We start from the raw sequence: 19,201 nt of genomic DNA on the forward strand, positions 1-19,201 counted from the left end.
AACAATGCATGTACTTTTATCCTAGTAACTGAACTTATGTATTTGAATTGAATCATTGACTGATAACATTTCGCAATTTGTAGATAGTTTTTCAGGAAGGATTAATCTTGATTATTGACGTTTGCTTGGTAGGAGAGCCGGAATATCTACTGTTATTGACCTCTTACTTGATTTATATTAGTTTTTATTGACTCTGTGACCTACCTAGACGTGCTCAATAAAGGGATGCACGTGCCTTTTGGGTCGAATTTCAGGGTCACTTACTTTCACCACGTACAAGGTCGTGAAACTATGTGTTATTTATGACCCTTAATCATGACACTCATTCATATTTCAAATAAGACACTCTTTAGATCAATATTTATGCTAAAAACATTACAACGCTCAGAACATAGTGTTGATTTTGCCATATGAAATCAAATGTTCTCGTGTTGTAAACTGATTTTATTAGAACAACAAACCCTCTCTCGCTTACACAATTATTTTGACTGAAGACCAGTTCGCTTTTACCTTTCGTCTCCATTGATTTCTTTCCTCGTGTAATATAAACCTATTTTTGTCGTAGTGTTAATGAAAAACACATTTAGGCGACACGCCTTCAAAAATGTCAATCTTAATAACACGTTCCCTTATTTCAGAACAACATTGGAAAAATCACGCTACTAGCTTCCATTTTCAAAGTAGTGATGTCAAGCCATTACTATTGTCAATCTTCATTAAGGTAGCTTTCCATCAACCATTTACTCTGTTTGCTTTCAGACTGAATTTCCAGAGTGACTAACGTCTTCTGAGGAAATCGTCTTTGGTGGGTAGCAAAGGTGTCCGCTTGACGCTTGATTAAGGCCAACATTGATATGTGACACGTGAATTTTACACAAAGGCGAGTGTGATTCGTGAATATTTATGAAACAACGTGAAGGTGTGATTTGCCTCGGGAAGTAGACGTGACCCATCAATTTTTTCCTCTTTATTGAAAAATCTTGAGATTTCCCTAAAACCTCGCACACAAGAAGAGATATTTAAAGTTTTTCCCGGCCTTTTTAATTTGTAAAGCCTGAAATGCTGTTTAAAATGTACGTGATGCGTGAATTTTTCTAAGCAGTAGTAAGTAAGCAGTAAGCTGCAGAAAATGTGAGGATTGTGGGACCTCATTTTTCTCTCAATTATGATTAATTTGCGTATAACATTCAATTAACGGTTCATTCCTCTATTTCCTAAATTTATCCGGCCGCTAAAGTCAGCATCCAAGGAAGGTCACAGATTCAATCTTATAACTTTGATGAACAGTCACAGGTTTCACAAGGTAGGCTAACCTGAATCACATTGCTTCGGATTAATAACTAATTGGGCGTGTACTTTCCGGTTATAAATTGGCATATTTCCGTAGTCAACGATTACATAATAGCGTAGTGTGTGCCCCAGTCACCGGTACTTATTCAAAGTTTATCTTTTTCTCCGTAATTGGAAAATGACCAATCACTACATTACATGGTCATTTCAATGAATAAGCTTTACTATGACATGAAAGGAAAAATTTCAGAAGTTATATAAGCGGAATGAGGACAAAGTTACCGTGATTTTGAATCTTCATTTAAAGATTACACCTCTTTTTACAAATAACGGGCTTAGTTGCTGCTCTTTTCATATCCGTAAAAATTAGCCCTCCTAGCCTCGTCGACATGTGCAGAAAAGGAATAATTTTTATTTAAAAAATGAGGTTAACATAACACGTTTATGTTTTTAAAAGAATACTACCGCCAGCTGAAGTGGGAAATTTGCTCATGGGAGGGTCGGGGATTGTAGGGGGACGGAGGGCCGATCTTTAGAACCTGGGAACCAATCAAGAAAACATGGCGGATATTTAGCATGTCGTACGGTCTTACAAAGCTGACCTTCTCAGTCCCAGAAGTTGAGGACTATTTGAGAAGTTCGCTGTGTCTTTTAAAGGTAATTAAAGGCGTGTTCATCTTGCTCTACATATAGTAATTTAGAGAGAATCAAGAGAAGTAAGAAATTCTTTTTATGAAGGTAGTGGCCAGTTTTTAGACGATCCCGATAGATTGCTTCACTGGTGAAACAAAACGTTTTCAATAATCGGGGGTATGCTCGATGTATTAGAAAGCTTTAATGCTAGGGCTATGCGCTTTGTTGTAGTATGGAGTCCTATTATGGTTGCTCCTGGGAGCTCATCTGTGGTGCCTTTATCCTAATCTATCGATTTGTACACCCCACCTTTTCACCCCAGGCCTGTTAATCGCATACCCATTCCCTTTAATTCAGTTTCTCACGGTTCCATTTCATTTTTTGAAATGTTACGAGGCAGAGTAACTGCAGACCCATGAAGTACATGGGGTTGTTGAACAGCCATGGCGAGCCAACTTTGCCATTTACTCATTAAACTTTTGACCCTCGAGATTGACTAGCATCTAATTTCTTCTAACAAACATTCTAACTGAATCAACATTAGGATCGTGAAGAACAAAGGAAATGATCACTAACTGAAAAAGCTCTTGATTGTTAAACAAATTCTCCCTGCCAACCCCTTACGAAGTGTACCAAGAACAGTGTGAAGAGTATGCATACTGATGTCGGTCTATCAAGTTAAGGTTTTGCTGACTGTAGGTGATAACTAGCACCATGTAATTTTCTTAGACAGGGGACCTATGACAAATCCTAAATAAAGCTCTGAAAGGCAAATTTCTCTCCGTAAGACAGGAACATGATGTGAGTGATAGTAATACTGGATTTGATAAGCTACTGAAGGCACTTGTTACTCCACCTTTGTACACTGTTGTGAGGGTTAATACTCTGAAGACAACAGTTCAAGATGCACAGCAGGAATTACAGAAGATTTTGGAGGAGGTATGTGAGAGCTAAGCTTATTTTGAGTAGCTAGCCCCTTGGTGTTTTCTCTATAAAAATGTAAAAAAATATTTTTACAACAGTGAGGTAGGTAAAGCTTGGTGATGTTTTGTTAAAGATCTTGTATATGGATGTGACAATGTTTCCCTGGTTAGGTTTAATAGCCAACATAACAGTGATGGTGGGTAGGTTACAAGGGCTGGTCTCCCCCAAAGCTGAGATAGAACAGTGGTAAAAGCATCTAAATCTATGCCCAGGTTCAATTCCTATATCCTGATGTCACAAATGTGTTGGTTTGTTTTTTCATTCTTAACCTTGCTTTGAGTGCAATTTTTGGTTCTTTTGCTTCTTCACTTGACAAAAGACATTCCTTCAAATCCTAATTCAACTTGGAATCAGAGGATCTCCTTGGTGGAGGTGCCATTGCTTGATTCTTCACAAGTATTTACTGGTTACTTTCAGAGTTGGATTTGGTTTAAATAAAAATGAGCATCACTCTATTTAGGTTCACTAGGAGCTGAAACATAATAAGTGTAACGTAGCTGTTTACTTTCAGATATCATTTGTAATTCTCCTTACTGTCTCATACAATTCTTATAATGTTAGTTTGTAGAAATTGATATTGGATCATCTAATAATCCCCTACCTTTTTATTTTATTTGCATGACTTGTCTGTGTGGTGTCAAATTCATATTATAAGGAGAAATTCTGTCTTGGTCACCTAGGGTGAGTTAGGGGCTTAATATACATCTTACTCCTTGAATGAGATAAGGTAAAACATGCAAACAAAGGATCATTCAAATTGATAAAAGCAAGAACTGAAACCGTTCAAAATAAATGTTGTACTATAACAAATAAGTTGCATTTTGATTGAAGGAGGGCAAGGAAGTAGGACAACATCATTACAAGTGATCCTGCATGAGCAATTGAATGATGTCTTGCTAATCCATGGATTTGGCCCAGACACTAATCTTGTGCCAGTTGTAAAGGAGATTATTGTTGATTCCAACTGTGGGGCTGCAATACTTAGAGGGGCAGATATCTTTGCTCCTGGAGTCATGGCCAGCTCACCCTGGTGAGTATGTACATGTAACTCCCAAAGACATCTTTTCAGTCAGTGCTCCAATAATCCTTTGACCCCAAAGAGTGACTAACATCTAGTTTCTCCTTACAGTATCATCACTAAATTAAAATAAAGTTATGAGAATTAAGGATTAAATAATTTTTAAGTGAAGAAGCTTTTGATTGACAAACAAATTCTCTTTGAAAGTTTCTTTGTAACTGTATAGAAAACATAATGGAGAATCTGCATACTGATCTCAGTGTGTATAGGTCAAATGGGACTCAAAGTTAGGGATATTGAAAAAAATGCCCTGGGAAACCAGAAAAAATGCTGAGATTCTTGTGGTAGATAGTGCCAGATCTAAGAGGAGGAACCATTTTCCTTACTAGCTCTGGCAGCTCTTTTGGTCTGAAAATCTTAAAATTTATGTGCACCAAGATAAACCCCTTTCATATGGCCCTAGTTATTTTTATTCTCTCTTAAACGTTTCCTCAGTCTGGTTTTAATGTGGCATTGCATGTACAGTAATAAAGCAGAAACAGAGACATATGCAGTTAGAATGGATAGCATTATGATGTGGGAATGTGATAAAATTACTTTTATTTAACATTCATTGATAGGCATGGAAAGTGGAGACACAGTCTCAGTTTATGCCGATCTGGAAGGGAAATGCCGTAAAGGTCTTACCAAACATTACAATGGTAAAAGGGTGTTTTTGGGAAACGGAACAGCTGTCCTTGCCAGAAAAGATCTATTCTGCTCACAAGAACATGTGAGGTAATTGTTTTGGCTGTAGTTAGAGGTCTTTTTAATTCTCATTATGACAAACTTGACTTTTTTTTGGAATTCTTTGCTAACTGTTAAATCCAGAGAGTGTGATAAAAATGTAACAATTCAGATTACCTTGATTTTCTTGATTTTTTTAGTGTTTCTAGTGGAAGACTGAGGTAGATGCCTTATCTGCTATGTGAAACTAATTTGCAGAAGGGTTAGGGCAGTAATGCCTTATTACTGTTGGATTTTTAGGCATGGATAAGCCTTAGAGGTTGTTAATTTGCATCTTTGTTTTCTTTCCAGTGGTGTGGCAGTTCATATGACATCTCCTTTGTTCAGCTGTCCATCACTAGGGGGAGTGCTTCCTCATCGCTGTTCCTTCAAACCTGCCGTCTGTGGTTGTTGACATGTGTTGGACCCTCAACCTGGTGAAGTCATCTTAGACATGTGTGCTGCTCCAGGTAAAATAGATAATCCACTGCCACCTTTTAGTTTGGAAATGGGTTATATTAGTCTTGAGGTTTTAAACACTTGATTGCCCATTGTTATCAGGCTAATCAATTACTTCATTGAATAAGCCTACTAACAATCTTACTATTATAACAAGGACAAAGAATCTCTTTCAAGAGAAATAGTTGAAGTTGTTTTAGAATGTACAGAGTGTTTTTACATTACCCTACATTTGTTATTTTAGGTGGAAAAACCACTCATGTGGCCTCCCTCATGGGAGACAAGGTGAGCTTTTAGAAAAAAAAATGTTTTAGTGATTAGGTTTAGCATTAACTTTTTCTTTGTTTGCACCTAAGAAAATTGTTAAATTAAATGACTGGTGAGTCAGTGATAGGCAGTGACAGCAAAATACCTCTGAAACATGTTTATGGTTGAATTTCTTTTATTCAAATGCATTGCCTCCTACATCAACTCTTTGTCTCCCTAACTTAGACTTATTTTGGGGCGTTGCATGTTTCTGAATTGACAGTTGGGGTCATAGGTATTTAACAATTAATTAAGACTTTTATCCTCTGTCCCTTTTCTGAATTGTGTTTTTACCCCTTTAATTCCCATGAGCGACCAAGACAGGATTTCTCCTTACAATATCAATACAATATCAAGCAGACAAGTGATGAGAATAAATAAAAATCTTAATTAGGTGATTATTAGTGAGTCCAATACTAATTCTCCAAACTAACATCAGAAGAAATATATGGCAGACAGTAAGGAGAATTACTGATGAAATCTTGGGAGTAAAAGGGTTAAAGAAAGTTAGGTTTATTCTTTTTTTTTTTAAGGGTGTGTGTGATAGCTTTTGACAAGAGTGAGCCAAAAGTAGCCAAACTGAGAGCAAACTGTGAAAAGCTTGGTATCCAATGTGTAAAGAGTTTTATATATGATGGTGTTAAGTCTCTCGACTCTGAGAAACATTACGGTGGAAAACAGTAAGTGTATGTTGCTTTCTAAAATAATGCAATTTTTGGACAATTGGTTGTAATTTGGGAAATGGAACAAAGTGCCTATCATTGTGGTAACATTAAGCTGAGCTGTTTGTTGTCTTTTGTAACTATGGAAAGTCTGGACAAAAAGTAATTTGAGAAACCCAATCAATGGCTGATCACAGAATATAAAGGAAAAAGGAAGAAATACAGTGAACCGATGATATTTCTAAATAGAATACTGTTTTCTTTCATCTAAGTTGTAAAGAGTGTGGCTGGAGTTTATTTAACCAATCACAGAGTGCACTGAAAATAAATCAAGAACAAATAAGGTGTACCTCATAATACTATTTACGTGAATGAGTATCGCATTTACATTAATCCTCCTTCGCTTTCTGTTTAGCTTTTCTCTCGACGTCCCCACCCTACCCGTGTGGTAGTTTTGACCGCATTCTTCTCGATGCGCCTTGTAGTGCTTTGGGTCAGCGTCCTCAGTTTTTCGTTCGAATGACTTTAAAAGAGTTACAGTCTTATCCGAGGTTACAAAGAAAACTCTTCACAACTGTAAGTTGAAAAAAAAAATTACACCTAAAGGATCGTTTATTGTTGCTTAAATTGTCTCATTAATTTTTTTTTAATGTCTGATAATGATACATGTAACCATCTTCCATCGGACGCTGTCATTATTTGACCAGCGGCCCTCTCATTATTTGTATGACTACTCATCTCGTGCTTGGTTGTAGCTACATAGGTAGTGGGCTAATATATCTTAATCCTCGTCCACGCTCGAAACTTCAGCTTTAAAAGGTCTTTACAGTGGCTAATCTACATTATCAACTCAGTTAATAAAACCCAAATTTATTATCTTGTAATACTCCTTATCGACGCAACACCACCGTCTCTAGAATCTTCGGCCTGTTTATACAAAAAACGAGGTGTTTATGAAAGACTTCGCCTCTAAACCCATTTTCGAAACTCTCCATTTTCATAAAAGCACTCTGGCTTTTTATGGGTTGTCATGAAAACGCATCGTTTTGGAAACGCTCCTTTTACTTAAATGAAAGCGAAGCTTTTGAAAACGGTTTTGAAGGAAAGTGTCGCATAATGGTGGTCTTACCATTGTCTTCCAGCGTTTTTTTATAGGGGGAATGTAAGCAAAAGCTCATCAAGATGTTGGTATTTTCAAGTAAATACGCGACTTTGTGAACGGCTGAAACTGATTGGAGAACCGTTTTGATCTATGAAAGTAATTTGCTTTATATTGGTTGAGACGAAAAAGGATGCTTTAGCAAACTTGCCAGGAAAGGCGATTTCAGGAGATCCTTAAAAACCAGTCTTGCAACATTTTGTATGAGAGAAATGAAACCTTTTATAACTTAACACTCGATTAAAAATCTCTCTGAGCAATTAGTATATTTTGTCTACTTTTTTCCCCTGTACTGACCCCATCTGTTGCTTTCTTTTTGTAGGCTGTGGGGTTATTAAAGGAAGGAGGGGTACTTGTTTACTCTACTTGTACTATAACTCCACAAGAAAATGAAGAACAAGTAGCTTGGGCTCTGAAGTCATTTCCTTGCTTGAAACTAGATAAACAGGTCAGGTATCATTCTTTAATTTATGACTAATTATCCAGTCAGTGATTTAGTCTCTTGTGCTCTATTCAGCCCCAGTTTACGTTGCAGAAACTCGTCTTAGTCTCGGTGAAATTGTGGGTTATTGGGCTTGACATGGCTTTTAAGGGTGAAGGGAAAATATTTCATGCAACATGTGTCTTATAAGATCTCTGCTCTAATATTTTGAGGTTGCATGAGGAATTTTTGAAAGCTGTCGGTACTTAACCAATGAAGGTCAGCAAATACTTAGGTGCAAGAATACAGCCAAAGATAGCAAGGATGGTCAAGAATGGAGACGATTGACACAGATTGAAAATAACATTTAATTCCTTTCGGCGAAGTTCATCGCGTTAATCCAAAAAAATCAGTGGGAAAAAATAGAAATCGTCGTTAGTACGCCGCGCAGAACTCTGGGAACGAGGCGCGCGAGAAGTGTGTTGCGAGCGTAACGCAGAGGTAAAACTCTTTCGCCCTAGACACAATTTTTTTTGGCTGTTTTTTTTGGACTCGCGCGACGAACTTTGTCGAAAAGGATGAACTGCTCGGAATCTTTTTCTTAGTCGACGTTTTGTTTCTTTTTCTTACAGACACCTCATTTGGGAGGACCAGGTCTTCGTACTTATGGTCTCTCAGATGATGAATGTCAATTGGTACAGCGGTTTGATCCGACTAAAGTTAATGTTATGGACACAGGAGGATCTCAGTGTAATGAAGATACTATCGGTTTCTTTATTGCTAAGTTTATTAAAAAGAAAATTTTATAAAACTAATAAAAAATCATGGAAAATCAGTATGTTTCCTTGATAATTTTTTTTGTGTTCAGGAAGGGACCAGCCTATCTAAGCGGATCATGAACGGTGGAGAAATAAATTTAAGCTTGACGTTTACAGGAACGACTGAAATAAAATAACAGACTCTGATTTTGCCCACTTTCCTCTGATACTCAAACCATTTTAAATTCAAGTGTTATCACTTTAGTGTGCAAACGGCTGAAAGAATACGACAAGTAGTTCAATTATTCCTGACTGCCGCTAGCAGCATTAACGTCATTGCCAACCTCTCTAATATATGAGCTGTTCAAAATGCAGAAACCATGATTTAAACGCCCACGTCCCGACATCTTGCAGGAACTAGGGAGTTGGTGGCTATCGTTATCTTCCTTTTCTCTCCTATCCCATCCAATGAGAATTCCTCGGGGAAAAATGCGCCAGACAACCTAAGAGGATTGAGAACCAGTCTGTTTTTCAGTCCCTCTCCTCATTAATTTCTTTCCCGTTAACCTTATCACTTACAGCATGTTTCCGTTAATCATTATATGCAAAAAGTCTTCGCTCTAGCGTTTTTTACGTTAAGTGACGCATATTTTCTTCAATTAACCCGGCGCAACACCTACCGGTCTTGGAAAAAGTAAGTTCCATAATCCTTTTCCACCGATCCTATCCTCCGTTAAATTTTATCTCGTCAACATATGAGCCCACGGACATTGAATCTGTGATAGGGAGGTTGCTTAGCAACCTCACAAACCTTTCGCATCTCGAAACAATATGGCGGTCGGAGTGAAGTTCACTTTTAGGACTTGAGAGGACTTTATTCACAAATTTGTCGGCTGCGAAAGAAATGATTACTATCAATCCTTTGGCCAACCCAAAGGGTGTCAAACTTTTATGTGAGTTGTGCCAGAAGCCAGCATTTGTTCAATGTACGGACTGCCGAGTAACTTACTATTGGTAAGTTCATGTCTTGTGCGCTGAATTCTGAATGTTTACTCTGTTTAAAATGAAAGGTTCTGCTCTTGAAATTAAAATTTCTAAATTGTTAAGTGAAGTAAATTGTTCTAAATAACAGATAGGGGGCACATCGGAGCCTGGAATTTTCAGGCTTCTTTTCAGAGATTATTTTAATTGTAGCTCATCTGCAAAGATCGTATCTTTACTTTGTACATCACCCGCAGGTCACTATACCAATGATTTAATTTCATTATTAGAGGAGTATTTTACTGCAGCACTAGAGGGGTATTAATTTTTGAAATTTGCAACAAGGATACTAGTGCTGCGGCACTTGGGAGAAAAATTGGAATTCTTTGAAGACCACTGAATTTTTGTTTAGTTATGCATCATATATACCCGGTACTTAATGTTAAGGTGTTTTGTTGTAGATGAAAATAATTTCATAATAAAAATTTCAAATTGAACTAGTTTGATATGCATGTGCTTTCTTTACTTAAGTATTTCGGTAATTTAGTCGTAGAAATAATGTAGTGTCGTTTCTTTAAGAATGCATTCATCATAGGAGTAGATTGGCATTACTGCATGACTGTATAGTAACCCTTTAACTCCCAAGATCTCATTAGTAATTCTCCTTACTGTCTGTCAAGTGATTATCATTATGTTAGTTTGGAGAATTTGGTATTGGATCATTTATTAATCCCTTAATTGATATTTTTCTTTATTCTAATTACTTTTCTGCATGATATTGTATAGATATAGTAAGGAGAAATTCTGTCTTGGTCACACACAGTAGTTAAAAATTGAGTGAGGTGAATATTGATTATAGTGTGTTGTAAGTTGACCATCTGATGGGAATATTTATAGACTTAACACACAATTTAAATGGGTGGTTTCTCTCAATATGACCTGAAATCCATTTTAAGCTATGTTCCTTATTTTGTTTATAAGATTTCTGCCGCTATTCTTGTGAACTATTACTTGGTGTATAATACTTGGTGTGTAAACTACCTGTGAAGAAAGCTCTTTTCTCTCTGCATAAGTAAGTTAAAATTATGAGTAGAAATTGAAATGAAATGGCAGTTTTGCATGTTTTGTTCATTTTCAGTGGTCCTGAGCATCAGAAAACTGATTGGCTTGGAATTCATGAAAAGATATGTCAGTTGTTAATTCCATTGCGAACACCCATTCCATTTCTTGGATCAGAAGAAGAAAGGCAGCACAGGAAACAACAGCAAATAGTCAGACAGGTATTCATAATTTTTTTACTGTTTTGAACAGAAAGGTATTGAAAAACATTTAAGAATTCAAAGTACAAAATTGTTAAAATATCTTAACCCTTTAAGTCCCAAGATCAAATTAGTATTTCCCCTTACTGAACTTGAAGACACTCCCTGACTGATATAAGCTTGTCTATTCTCCATAACTTTTTGCAAGATGAAAAAGTGGAATTGCAAGGAGAAGTTGAAAATAAATCAATGTTTGGTTTTCTTCAAACAGACACAAATGATTGAATTATGCCGCACAGAGGGTCAAAAGTTGCTCTTTGAAGGTAGATATGACAGAGTAGTTCCAGCAGCACTGGAATCCTTAAAGTTCTCTATTGAGGTTTATGGCTTGAGTAGCATTGAGCTTGTCCCTTCATACCTTATACTGGGAGAGGCAAGTATAGGTAAGTACTTTTATTGAAGTTAGATAATGAATTATTTAGTGTGATTGTGAAGATTTGTGTAGACCTGAAAGACAACTATTGTTTGTGATAATGACTGGTGTTTGGACAACAGGAGCAAAAGTCATCATTGGAGTCATGCTTGGTGTCAGTGACTCAAATGATGACTACAGTTCAGGTTGTTAAAATGTCATTTCTTTCCAAGACTACTCTCACATGGATGATTGGACTAAATAAGCCATGGCTACTCTAAGGCTCCAACCTTTGCTGATAAGTGCTGTGGTAATATTTTTTAGTCAAGTCAAATGTCTCTTTCAATAGTTTGAGATAAAGCAACTCTTCTCAATAAAAAATTTAAGGGTAAAATAATGTTATGATTGTTTGCAAAGCATAGTGTGCTTAGTCAATAGAAAAAGAATATGGTAAAGTGTCACTGGTGAAATTAAAGAAAGATGTTAATTGTTTTCTCATCAGCTTGGAAAAAAAGAGAAATCTAAGTATACCATTAAGAATCAAATGTGAGACCTTTGGATTTGCTTTAACCTCTCATTAGCACTGAGTTATAGAGGACTTGTATGGCAAAAGAGTCTTTTGTCACTTTATCAGAGTAGTTGTAGTTTTAACAAGTTGATATCCTACATGTGTATTTAGGTCTTGGTCGGTTATCTCAAGCAGAGGAGTATTTAGCTCAAGCCCAGTGGACAGTGCTTAAGACTCCTGAATGTCCAGACAGTATCAAATCAAAGCTCTTCAGGAACTTGGGTTTGCTGTATGCGGCACAGGGAAACTACCCTGATGCTCTCTCACAACTAGCTGATGATGTAAGTTTAACTGACAGTCTGACAAGTCACCAGATAAATGGACTAGCATCTAATTTCTCTATACAAAATCATTCTTGAATTAAACATTAAGATCATGAGAATAAAGAAAATGATCACCAACTGAAGTAGTGCTTGATTGTTAAACAAATTCTCCTTTTTTAACACCTTAACAAATATATAGAGAACAGTATGGAGAATATGCATATAGTGTAAAGAGTTAAACTCTTATTTGTTTAGAAATGCAAGTCAACAACAAATTAAAGTAATTTTTTGAACAATAATTTTTTTTGTGCAATTTTGATTCATGCAGAAAGTGTGACCCAAAGGCCTTTCTTTGACAAAACCTCCAATGTTTATGTACACTCATTGTTTTGTAGATCTATCACTCATCCAGAGTGCATGGTACAGATGACATTAGGACCTCTGGTGGATATTTTCACATGGCCAATGTGTTCTACAGGCAGAACAAGTTGGATGTAGCATTTTCTCTGTACAATCAAGTAAGGCAATATCATGATGACTGTATAGAGTTAAAAAGTCCAGGAGTTGTCAAACTGTTAGACTGTATTTACTCTATTTAAGACCAATATCATGGCATTTCAAACATTTTTTGCAAGTCATGGAGTGTTTTTATAACATTCTTTATTTTTCTTGGAAAAATAAAGACAAAGAAATATAAAATGTTAAAATTACATCCGCTGTCTCTTCTTGCCGTGCTCTATGCATGTTTGCAAAATTTTGATCTCACTGCCTGCTGATTTGAGTTTAAGAGTTTAATGGAAGGGAAGGAAACCATCACTATTTCAAACAGTCAAAATTAACTATGTGGTTTTGGAGGAAGAGGAATTTCCAAGGCTGTTTAAGCCAAATTTAAATCTAAGTTCCTCAGAAGCATCACGTTACTTGTTGGGGCACTTACTAAGGGGTATTGCATATCAGTGTTTTTGGTCTCACATGTAGCACTTCTTCCAGGATGGCATATTCAATAAATGCAGTATGAGGCTTGAGAAAAGTAGAGTATTGGTGCTTTTGTAGCCAATCAGCCAATATGCATAGTGTTCTTTTGTATTTTACAACTCACAGACATTGCAGCCTGAAGTTATTTGGTGGTAGCCATAGTAGCCAGAAAATAGGCCCTCGTTGTATTGCTGCTTGATGCAAGTTTCTCTTCTAGGGGAAGATTTGAGATGAATCAGGGTGAGGTTTTCTGGGGGTGTGTCATTGATAATAGCAGTTGCTAGACCCCTTGCGACCTCTCGCTAGCTTGCTTTGCTCTAGGCCTCATACTTTACAATGGGCAAAGAACTGCTTGTGGTAATGTACTGATAATGAGGGTCTGCTGGCAGGCTATAGCCAGAGGGAGTAATAAGACTGCTGCATTAGCAGTGTATTCACTTCAAGTTACATGGAAATTGCAATTTGCTACAATGATTTGGTCTGTCACTTGTCTTGTGTGCTAGACTATTATGAATGCATATTCACAATTCTAATGGCATGAGCTCATTTTTATTTCCAGGTGACAGACATCTGGTTTGAACACCTTGGCAAATTGGTGGGTCAGAGAACCAAAACGCCTGCAGAACCTTCTGGGATAGGACCAGCCTTCAACTCTGGTGTACCAACAGATTTTGATGTTTTAGGTACTAAAATGTGGAATGTGTGTTAAATTACAAGATCTGTGTTTGTTTTTCATTCGTTGGGCAATTTCGGTTGTGGCACAACTCAGTGGCACAGCATCCAAAGTGACAATAATTGTGATAAAATATGTTACTGAGGGTCTCACTGGAAGTATTTTTTCTTAGTTCGAATGTTTTTGACGCTAGCTGAGAAAATTTTGCTTTTCGTGCCGGCTTCGAGGGCGTTAAATAGGAATGAAGGAAAAGAGCTCCTGAACAATTGGCTCTCAAGGCTTTGTCACTCATTTCATAGAACTCCATTCCAAACCTCTTCGAAACAATCACCTGCGTCTTTTATTGCAATTGTTTTTGTCTGAGTGAGCCTCTCTGGTGGGGCTTATGTTTGTGTAATTTACCCTTTTTGTGTCTAGAAGTTTTGAAAAATAACATTAGCTACAGCTGGATTTCAAATAGTTAAAGGTTGCGCAACTAGCAGGCTATCAGAGACTCGTGTCAGGACTTCCTTGTGTAAAATTTATAAGCAAGGTAAATTAAAGGTGAACTTTAGATGTTTCGTTTTTTCAGACGAGGCTCAAGAAGCAGAGGCTATCCAGGTGGTAAATGCCATATTGGACCTGCGAGAGCAGCAGACAGTGCAAACTCCTGCAGTCATGTGTAAAATATATTTCACCACAGCCATGTTACAGTTTATTTTGGGAGATATGCCAAAAGTAAGTCCGTATAACTTAAATCGTACGACTGTGGTTAATTGTCGTGTGCATGCACAAACTTGATTTGTGCATAAAGTCTGAAAAATAGTCCGCGAGCAGGCCGTAGGCTGCGGCTCGAACGGCGACACCGTGAGAAACGAGCGGACCTCGTTAAATACCGTCTGATTTTGTCCTCATAGTAAACTCGATACAATTAATGTATTTCTTACTGACACGACGAATCACTTCCCTCCCTATTCATAATCAGTTTTCAATCTGAGAGGGTTAAAAGTTTCCAAACTAAATGTCTTAGTTTCCATCGTTCGGTAGACTGTTCTTTTACGCGCTGAAGCGTTTGTTATTTTCGTTGCAGGCAAGAGATTTTGGGATCAAAGCTCGAACTGCCTGCGAGAGTGCAGTTTCGTCTGACGAAGGAACCATGAGTAATCTCGTTGAATTTTTGAAAGCTGTCGAGAGATTTATGTAGCGAACTTAAGTCAGCGATAGAAAGCGTTCTTTTAAAGCGATGCCAGTGAGTATTTACGATCATTCTTCGGAAGAGAAAAGTCTCAAGTACTTTTTTTAAAAAGTTGAAATAAGAAATTATTTTTCTCTATTTGGATTTTAGTGTTATTTTTGTCTTAAAATGTTCCTAAAATCCGATCTTGTGAAAAAGGAATTACATCGTGCAGAATTTTTTAAAATTTTTGCAATTCTTTTCATGAGGACCATCCACAAGTTCTTGTACTTATGTGCAGTTCATCTCCGCCACTTTCATAAAATCTAGCTTTATACCTGTAAGTCAACAAAATCTTGACCCGTCAAGCAAGGAGTTTTTAAATAACTTAATCTTATACAAAACTTGTGATGCAACCCACCGAGAACGAGTTAAAGCAGGGAGGACTTTTTAGAGTCTTGGTATGGCCTTGTAGTTGTAACTGACCTAATGTAAATAGATGTGCATATCCGACAATTTTACGCATTCGTCAAACACTTTTTTTTAATTTTGCGCTTAGGTATCTTGTTGATATAAGTTATTTTCACGAAGAATTGTCTGCGCATAATCCTCTTTTTTGCTGGCTTTTATTTCGTCAATAGTATTTCCCTTTCTAGACGTAAATACCTAACTGTGAAACGATTATTAAATGTAAAAAATCGTTGTCACCATTTTGTGTCTAACGTCTATTACCAAGTATTATACCTTTTTGACCATCGCGTTTTTTTCTAACGCATATGTAGAGCCCTTGTAAAAAAAAAACGGAATGTTTTTAAAGGTAAAATAACTCAAAACATACGTCCTTTGTTCTCTTAGAGGTGTTAAGGTGCTTAGACAACTCGTGAAAACTTGGCAAAACACAAAGCAACTGTAAAAACATCTATTTGTGGAACTATAACCTGTTTAAACTGAGGGGAATTTTTTTTTCTAGCGAAGAATTATGCGATATGAAAATTGAGCGTTCATTTTTTTGCAGATGAGATTAAACTCATTATTCAACAGGGGGTTATAATTTCAAAGATAAAGTGGTCTTAAGTTGAGTTCTCTTTTCCTCTTAGCAGCGAAGGTCATCGTGTTACTCCTACCAAGAAAGCGTTCCATTTTGTATACATCAGTAGATGTATTTGAGTCGATTTTCGTACAGGCTGAAAGTTGGTTATTGACGCTTTGAATTTGATTAAACAAAGTCTTACACTTAGACTGTCGTTGTTTTCACAGGTGCAACGATGAAAAAAATTCAAGCCGACAGTTTTGGTGTTTCTGACGGGTTCCAAACTTGATGTTATTTAATGTCAAAACCTTGTGCAAAATTCCAATATGTACAAATATTTACTTCGAATCGAATAACCTCACAAATGAAAATCCTTAGAAACGATATCATAGAGTGGTATTCCGATAATTTATGTGCTAATGCTCTATTGAACAAAAGTCCAAAAATTATTGCCGCAACAAAAATTTACGCTGTTTCAGTGACTGGGATTTTTTTGAATGCTTGAAAATACTAGTCAATACCATTTCTAAGCATTCAAAATTCCCCTCCGCTCCCACTAAAAGTACATAATTAGTTCAGACTAAGGCACCGAATATCAGCGGCTCCCTTTATTTCATGACACTGTTTGTATTCATTTTGAATTGTGCTTCACTATCTTGGCGAACTATTGGTTCGTTGGATGACAAACCTAACACAAGGTGCATTTACAAAATACCCACTCGTAACTGTTTGTTTATGGACGTCGTAACATGATCAGATTAGTTGAAGGTTTTCGCCTTAGCTAAAACGTACATTAAGCAATTACATCGGAGTAAAACTAATCGGATTTTTCTTTAAACTGCTATTGGTAAGTTAAGGACTCTGTTATTGAGATTTTCTGCTGAGCGAGGGTAGATCCTATACTCTTTGGAAGTCTTGCAGGTGTATTTGAAGTTCTTAATTCAACCTGGGCGGTTTTATGTGTCCAAAAAAAACACATCGTTCTATTATTATTTAAATTCATAACAAATTGAGAAAAAGATCACTTTACATTTTCATTCGGAAGGAATTTTCCCTAAACCGGAATTTTAGTGGAAAATATCTTTCGTGAGTATTATGACCAAGAAATGAAAGACTCTTTAAATATTAATCACCTGTAAGATCTTTCCCAACAGCTCAGTAGTGCGGCAAGGAATTCACTAATTTTAATTTTCCCAGCCTGGCGATGTCGTTGGCCAACGAAACCTTCAATTATACCCCCAAGAACGAAAGCGCCCAAAACGAGGACTGCTTTGAGAATGATTTAACAGCTGTTAAAATGGCCAGGATCGTTCCTTATTGCGTGCTGCTTGTAGTATCTCTTCTTGGAAATTCTGCGATCATTGCCGTGGTATGGAACGAACAGCGCCTGAGGAAAACGGTTAACTTTTTCATGGTCAACATGTGTACTGCAGACCTTTTAATAACATTGTACATGCCTCGCTCGCTGTCTGTGTGGCATGATGGCTATAAATGGCAGCTATACGGTACATTGGGACTTGTGGTATGTAAGTTCGCTGTTTTCATGCATCAAACTGCCATTTGCGTTTCCATATTCACTGTGGTAGCCATCAGCTTTGATCGATTTTTCGCTGTGATATTGCCGTTGAGGACCATTATAACGAAGAAAATTTGTCGAATCATTATTGCAATGATATGGTTCTCATCCATCGTTATTCGTCTGCCAATGTTGTATGGCCTGAAACTTATTGAGACCAAAAACGGCGAAACGAGTTGTCATCTGTCATTAGACGATGTGTTCTACCAAGGAGCCGAAAGGACCTATTACAATTTTACCCTCATTGGCCTGTTTGCTGTTCCTTTAGCAGTGATAGTTGTGCTGTATTCGGCCATTTTAATTTCCCTGAAACTACGAAAAGCACCCGGAGAAGAAATCGCAGGAAGAGAGCATACAAGAGACACACGGATAAAGAAGAAAGTTCTTCGAATGGTGTTGATAGTGGTGGCTGCATTTGTGCTCTGCTGGTTGCTCTACTTTGTCCAACTCATTCTATTTTCGTACAAAATACAAGTGGGCTGTGAAGTTTTATTTTTCAGATTGTTTTTGGCTGATCTAAACAGTGCAGTGAATCCATGTTTGTGCTTCGCTTTAAACGAGAACTTTCGTACAGGATTGAAACGCATTCTGGTTCGCTGCGCGCTTTGTAGTGGTATCCTCAGCGAGGAGAATTCCTCGCAAAAGGTGTTTCCGACAAGCACGATGAATCTGTGGAAAACTCAACAAAATGACGATGAGCATAGTTAAAAATGCGGACAAAAAGAAAGCGTAAGCGTGCCCATCAACAAACGGTTCGAAACGAAAAAAATTACATCTTCCCTTTCAGTATTTGAATTACGTAAGAACTGATTAGCGCCCGCTGTTTGGCACAAGGCCTAAAATTGAAGAAAAGTACCTGAGTTTGACAAGATGTTGACAAAAAGCTCAAATTGGCGATGAATACGAGCCTCGATGGTAAAACAACAGTGTGACGACTTTAATTCGACCTTGTCCTGGGGTTTTTGTTCAACATTTTTCCTGGCTTTGATTTTGTTCTTTCGCTCAGCCCTTCTTTACGTTGAATATATCTAAGTGAGCAAAACATCAATCTGTTTCTCCTGGAGAAACTACCCGCTGAATTCGTGACCGAAGGGGAAGGAAATCTTTTGTTGCAAATACTTACAAATACCCAAATCTCATAAAGATATCTAATACATGACCGACATACCGAAAAAACCGAGTAGTTCCGGGGGAATGTTCAATGTGTCGGCTTTAATTCACATTTGACCCTTTATCCCTGAAAATCAGTATGCATATTCTCCATACTGTTCCTCGTAAATTTCCTGAAGTGCTGACCAGGAGAATTTGTCTAACAATCAAGAGCTCTTTTAGATGATGATCGTTTTCTGTACTCTCGTAACTTTGATGTGTGATTCAGGGGGGATATTGTAAGGAGAAATTAGATTTTAGTCACTCTTGTAGGTCAATTCATTGATACAAGTCATAAAGCAGCTGAAATCGTCTTTGAGTGTCGAACGCTCGAAATAAAGTAAACAGCGGCTCTCAACAACCTTGGCATTAATGTTTATATTGTTGTATTGGCAGGCTCATTGCGAAGAGCCCAAGCTAAATAAATAAATAAAAACATGCCAAGCTGTTAAAACATGATTTTTCTTCGGTTCAAGCTTAAGAAAACCGTTAATATGTCTGCTCAAACGCAAATTAAACCCTTTCGGAAGCTTTCAATATTCATTAGTTGAAAGGATAGACTTTTCTTTTTAAGCTCGAAGATAAACTGAATTCTCACCAATAAAAATAAAACAATAACTTCCAACTGTGACTTCAATTTTTTTAAAGACGCTCCGAATAATCGACGTCATTGGTTCAAGTTTAGACACGAATTATCAATGAAATGA

General features: G+C 37.1%; 3 protein-coding genes across 3 annotated transcripts; all 3 read left to right on the top strand.

Moving 5' to 3' along the window:
• Positions 1-1,844: 1,844 nt before the first annotated feature.
• On the top strand, positions 1,845-8,526 carry LOC131797045 (tRNA (cytosine(72)-C(5))-methyltransferase NSUN6). The gene is given in 12 exon segments (XM_066172766.1): positions 1,845-1,947; positions 2,716-2,862; positions 3,739-3,775; positions 3,778-3,926; positions 3,928-3,937; positions 4,546-4,702; positions 5,003-5,160; positions 5,394-5,434; positions 5,951-6,125; positions 6,533-6,693; positions 7,599-7,724; positions 8,330-8,526. Coding segments are annotated over 12 exon segments (1,419 nt in total). The 5' UTR covers positions 1,845-1,866; the 3' UTR covers positions 8,507-8,526.
• A 754-nt stretch (positions 8,527-9,280) lies between these two features.
• Positions 9,281-15,449, top strand: LOC131797074 (zinc finger MYND domain-containing protein 12). The gene is made up of 8 exons (XM_059114687.2): positions 9,281-9,469; positions 10,575-10,716; positions 10,967-11,138; positions 11,787-11,956; positions 12,334-12,456; positions 13,473-13,596; positions 14,158-14,303; positions 14,656-15,449. The coding sequence occupies exons 1-8, from the start codon at positions 9,360-9,362 to the stop codon at positions 14,767-14,769; spliced, it is 1,101 nt and encodes a 366-aa protein (XP_058970670.1). The 5' UTR covers positions 9,281-9,359; the 3' UTR covers positions 14,770-15,449.
• Positions 15,450-16,829: 1,380 nt separating this feature from the next.
• LOC131797099 (neuropeptide SIFamide receptor-like) lies at positions 16,830-18,946 on the top strand. The gene is made up of 2 exons (XM_059114716.2): positions 16,830-16,855; positions 16,967-18,946. Exon 2 carries the CDS (start codon positions 16,974-16,976, stop codon positions 18,051-18,053), a length of 1,080 nt encoding a protein of 359 aa, XP_058970699.2. The 5' UTR covers positions 16,830-16,855; positions 16,967-16,973; the 3' UTR covers positions 18,054-18,946.
• The last annotated feature ends 255 nt before the right edge of the window (positions 18,947-19,201 follow it).

This window comes from Pocillopora verrucosa, chromosome 9, assembly GCF_036669915.1.
Source record: "Pocillopora verrucosa isolate sample1 chromosome 9, ASM3666991v2, whole genome shotgun sequence".
NCBI classification, from domain to species: domain Eukaryota; kingdom Metazoa; phylum Cnidaria; class Anthozoa; order Scleractinia; family Pocilloporidae; genus Pocillopora; species Pocillopora verrucosa.

Bases quoted from the DNA above. Each gene is read 5' to 3' on its own strand.
- LOC131797074 (XM_059114687.2), top strand. From the start codon at position 9,360: ATGATTACTATCAATCCTTTGGCCAACCCAAAGGGTGTCAAACTTTTA. The intron at 11,139-11,786 runs GTAAGTACTTTT...ATGTGTATTTAG, and splicing joins ACTGGGAGAGGCAAGTATAG to GTCTTGGTCGGTTATCTCAA. The intron at 11,957-12,333 runs GTAAGTTTAACT...ATTGTTTTGTAG, and splicing joins TCTCACAACTAGCTGATGAT to ATCTATCACTCATCCAGAGT.
- LOC131797099 (XM_059114716.2), top strand. From the start codon at position 16,974: ATGTCGTTGGCCAACGAAACCTTCAATTATACCCCCAAGAACGAAAGC.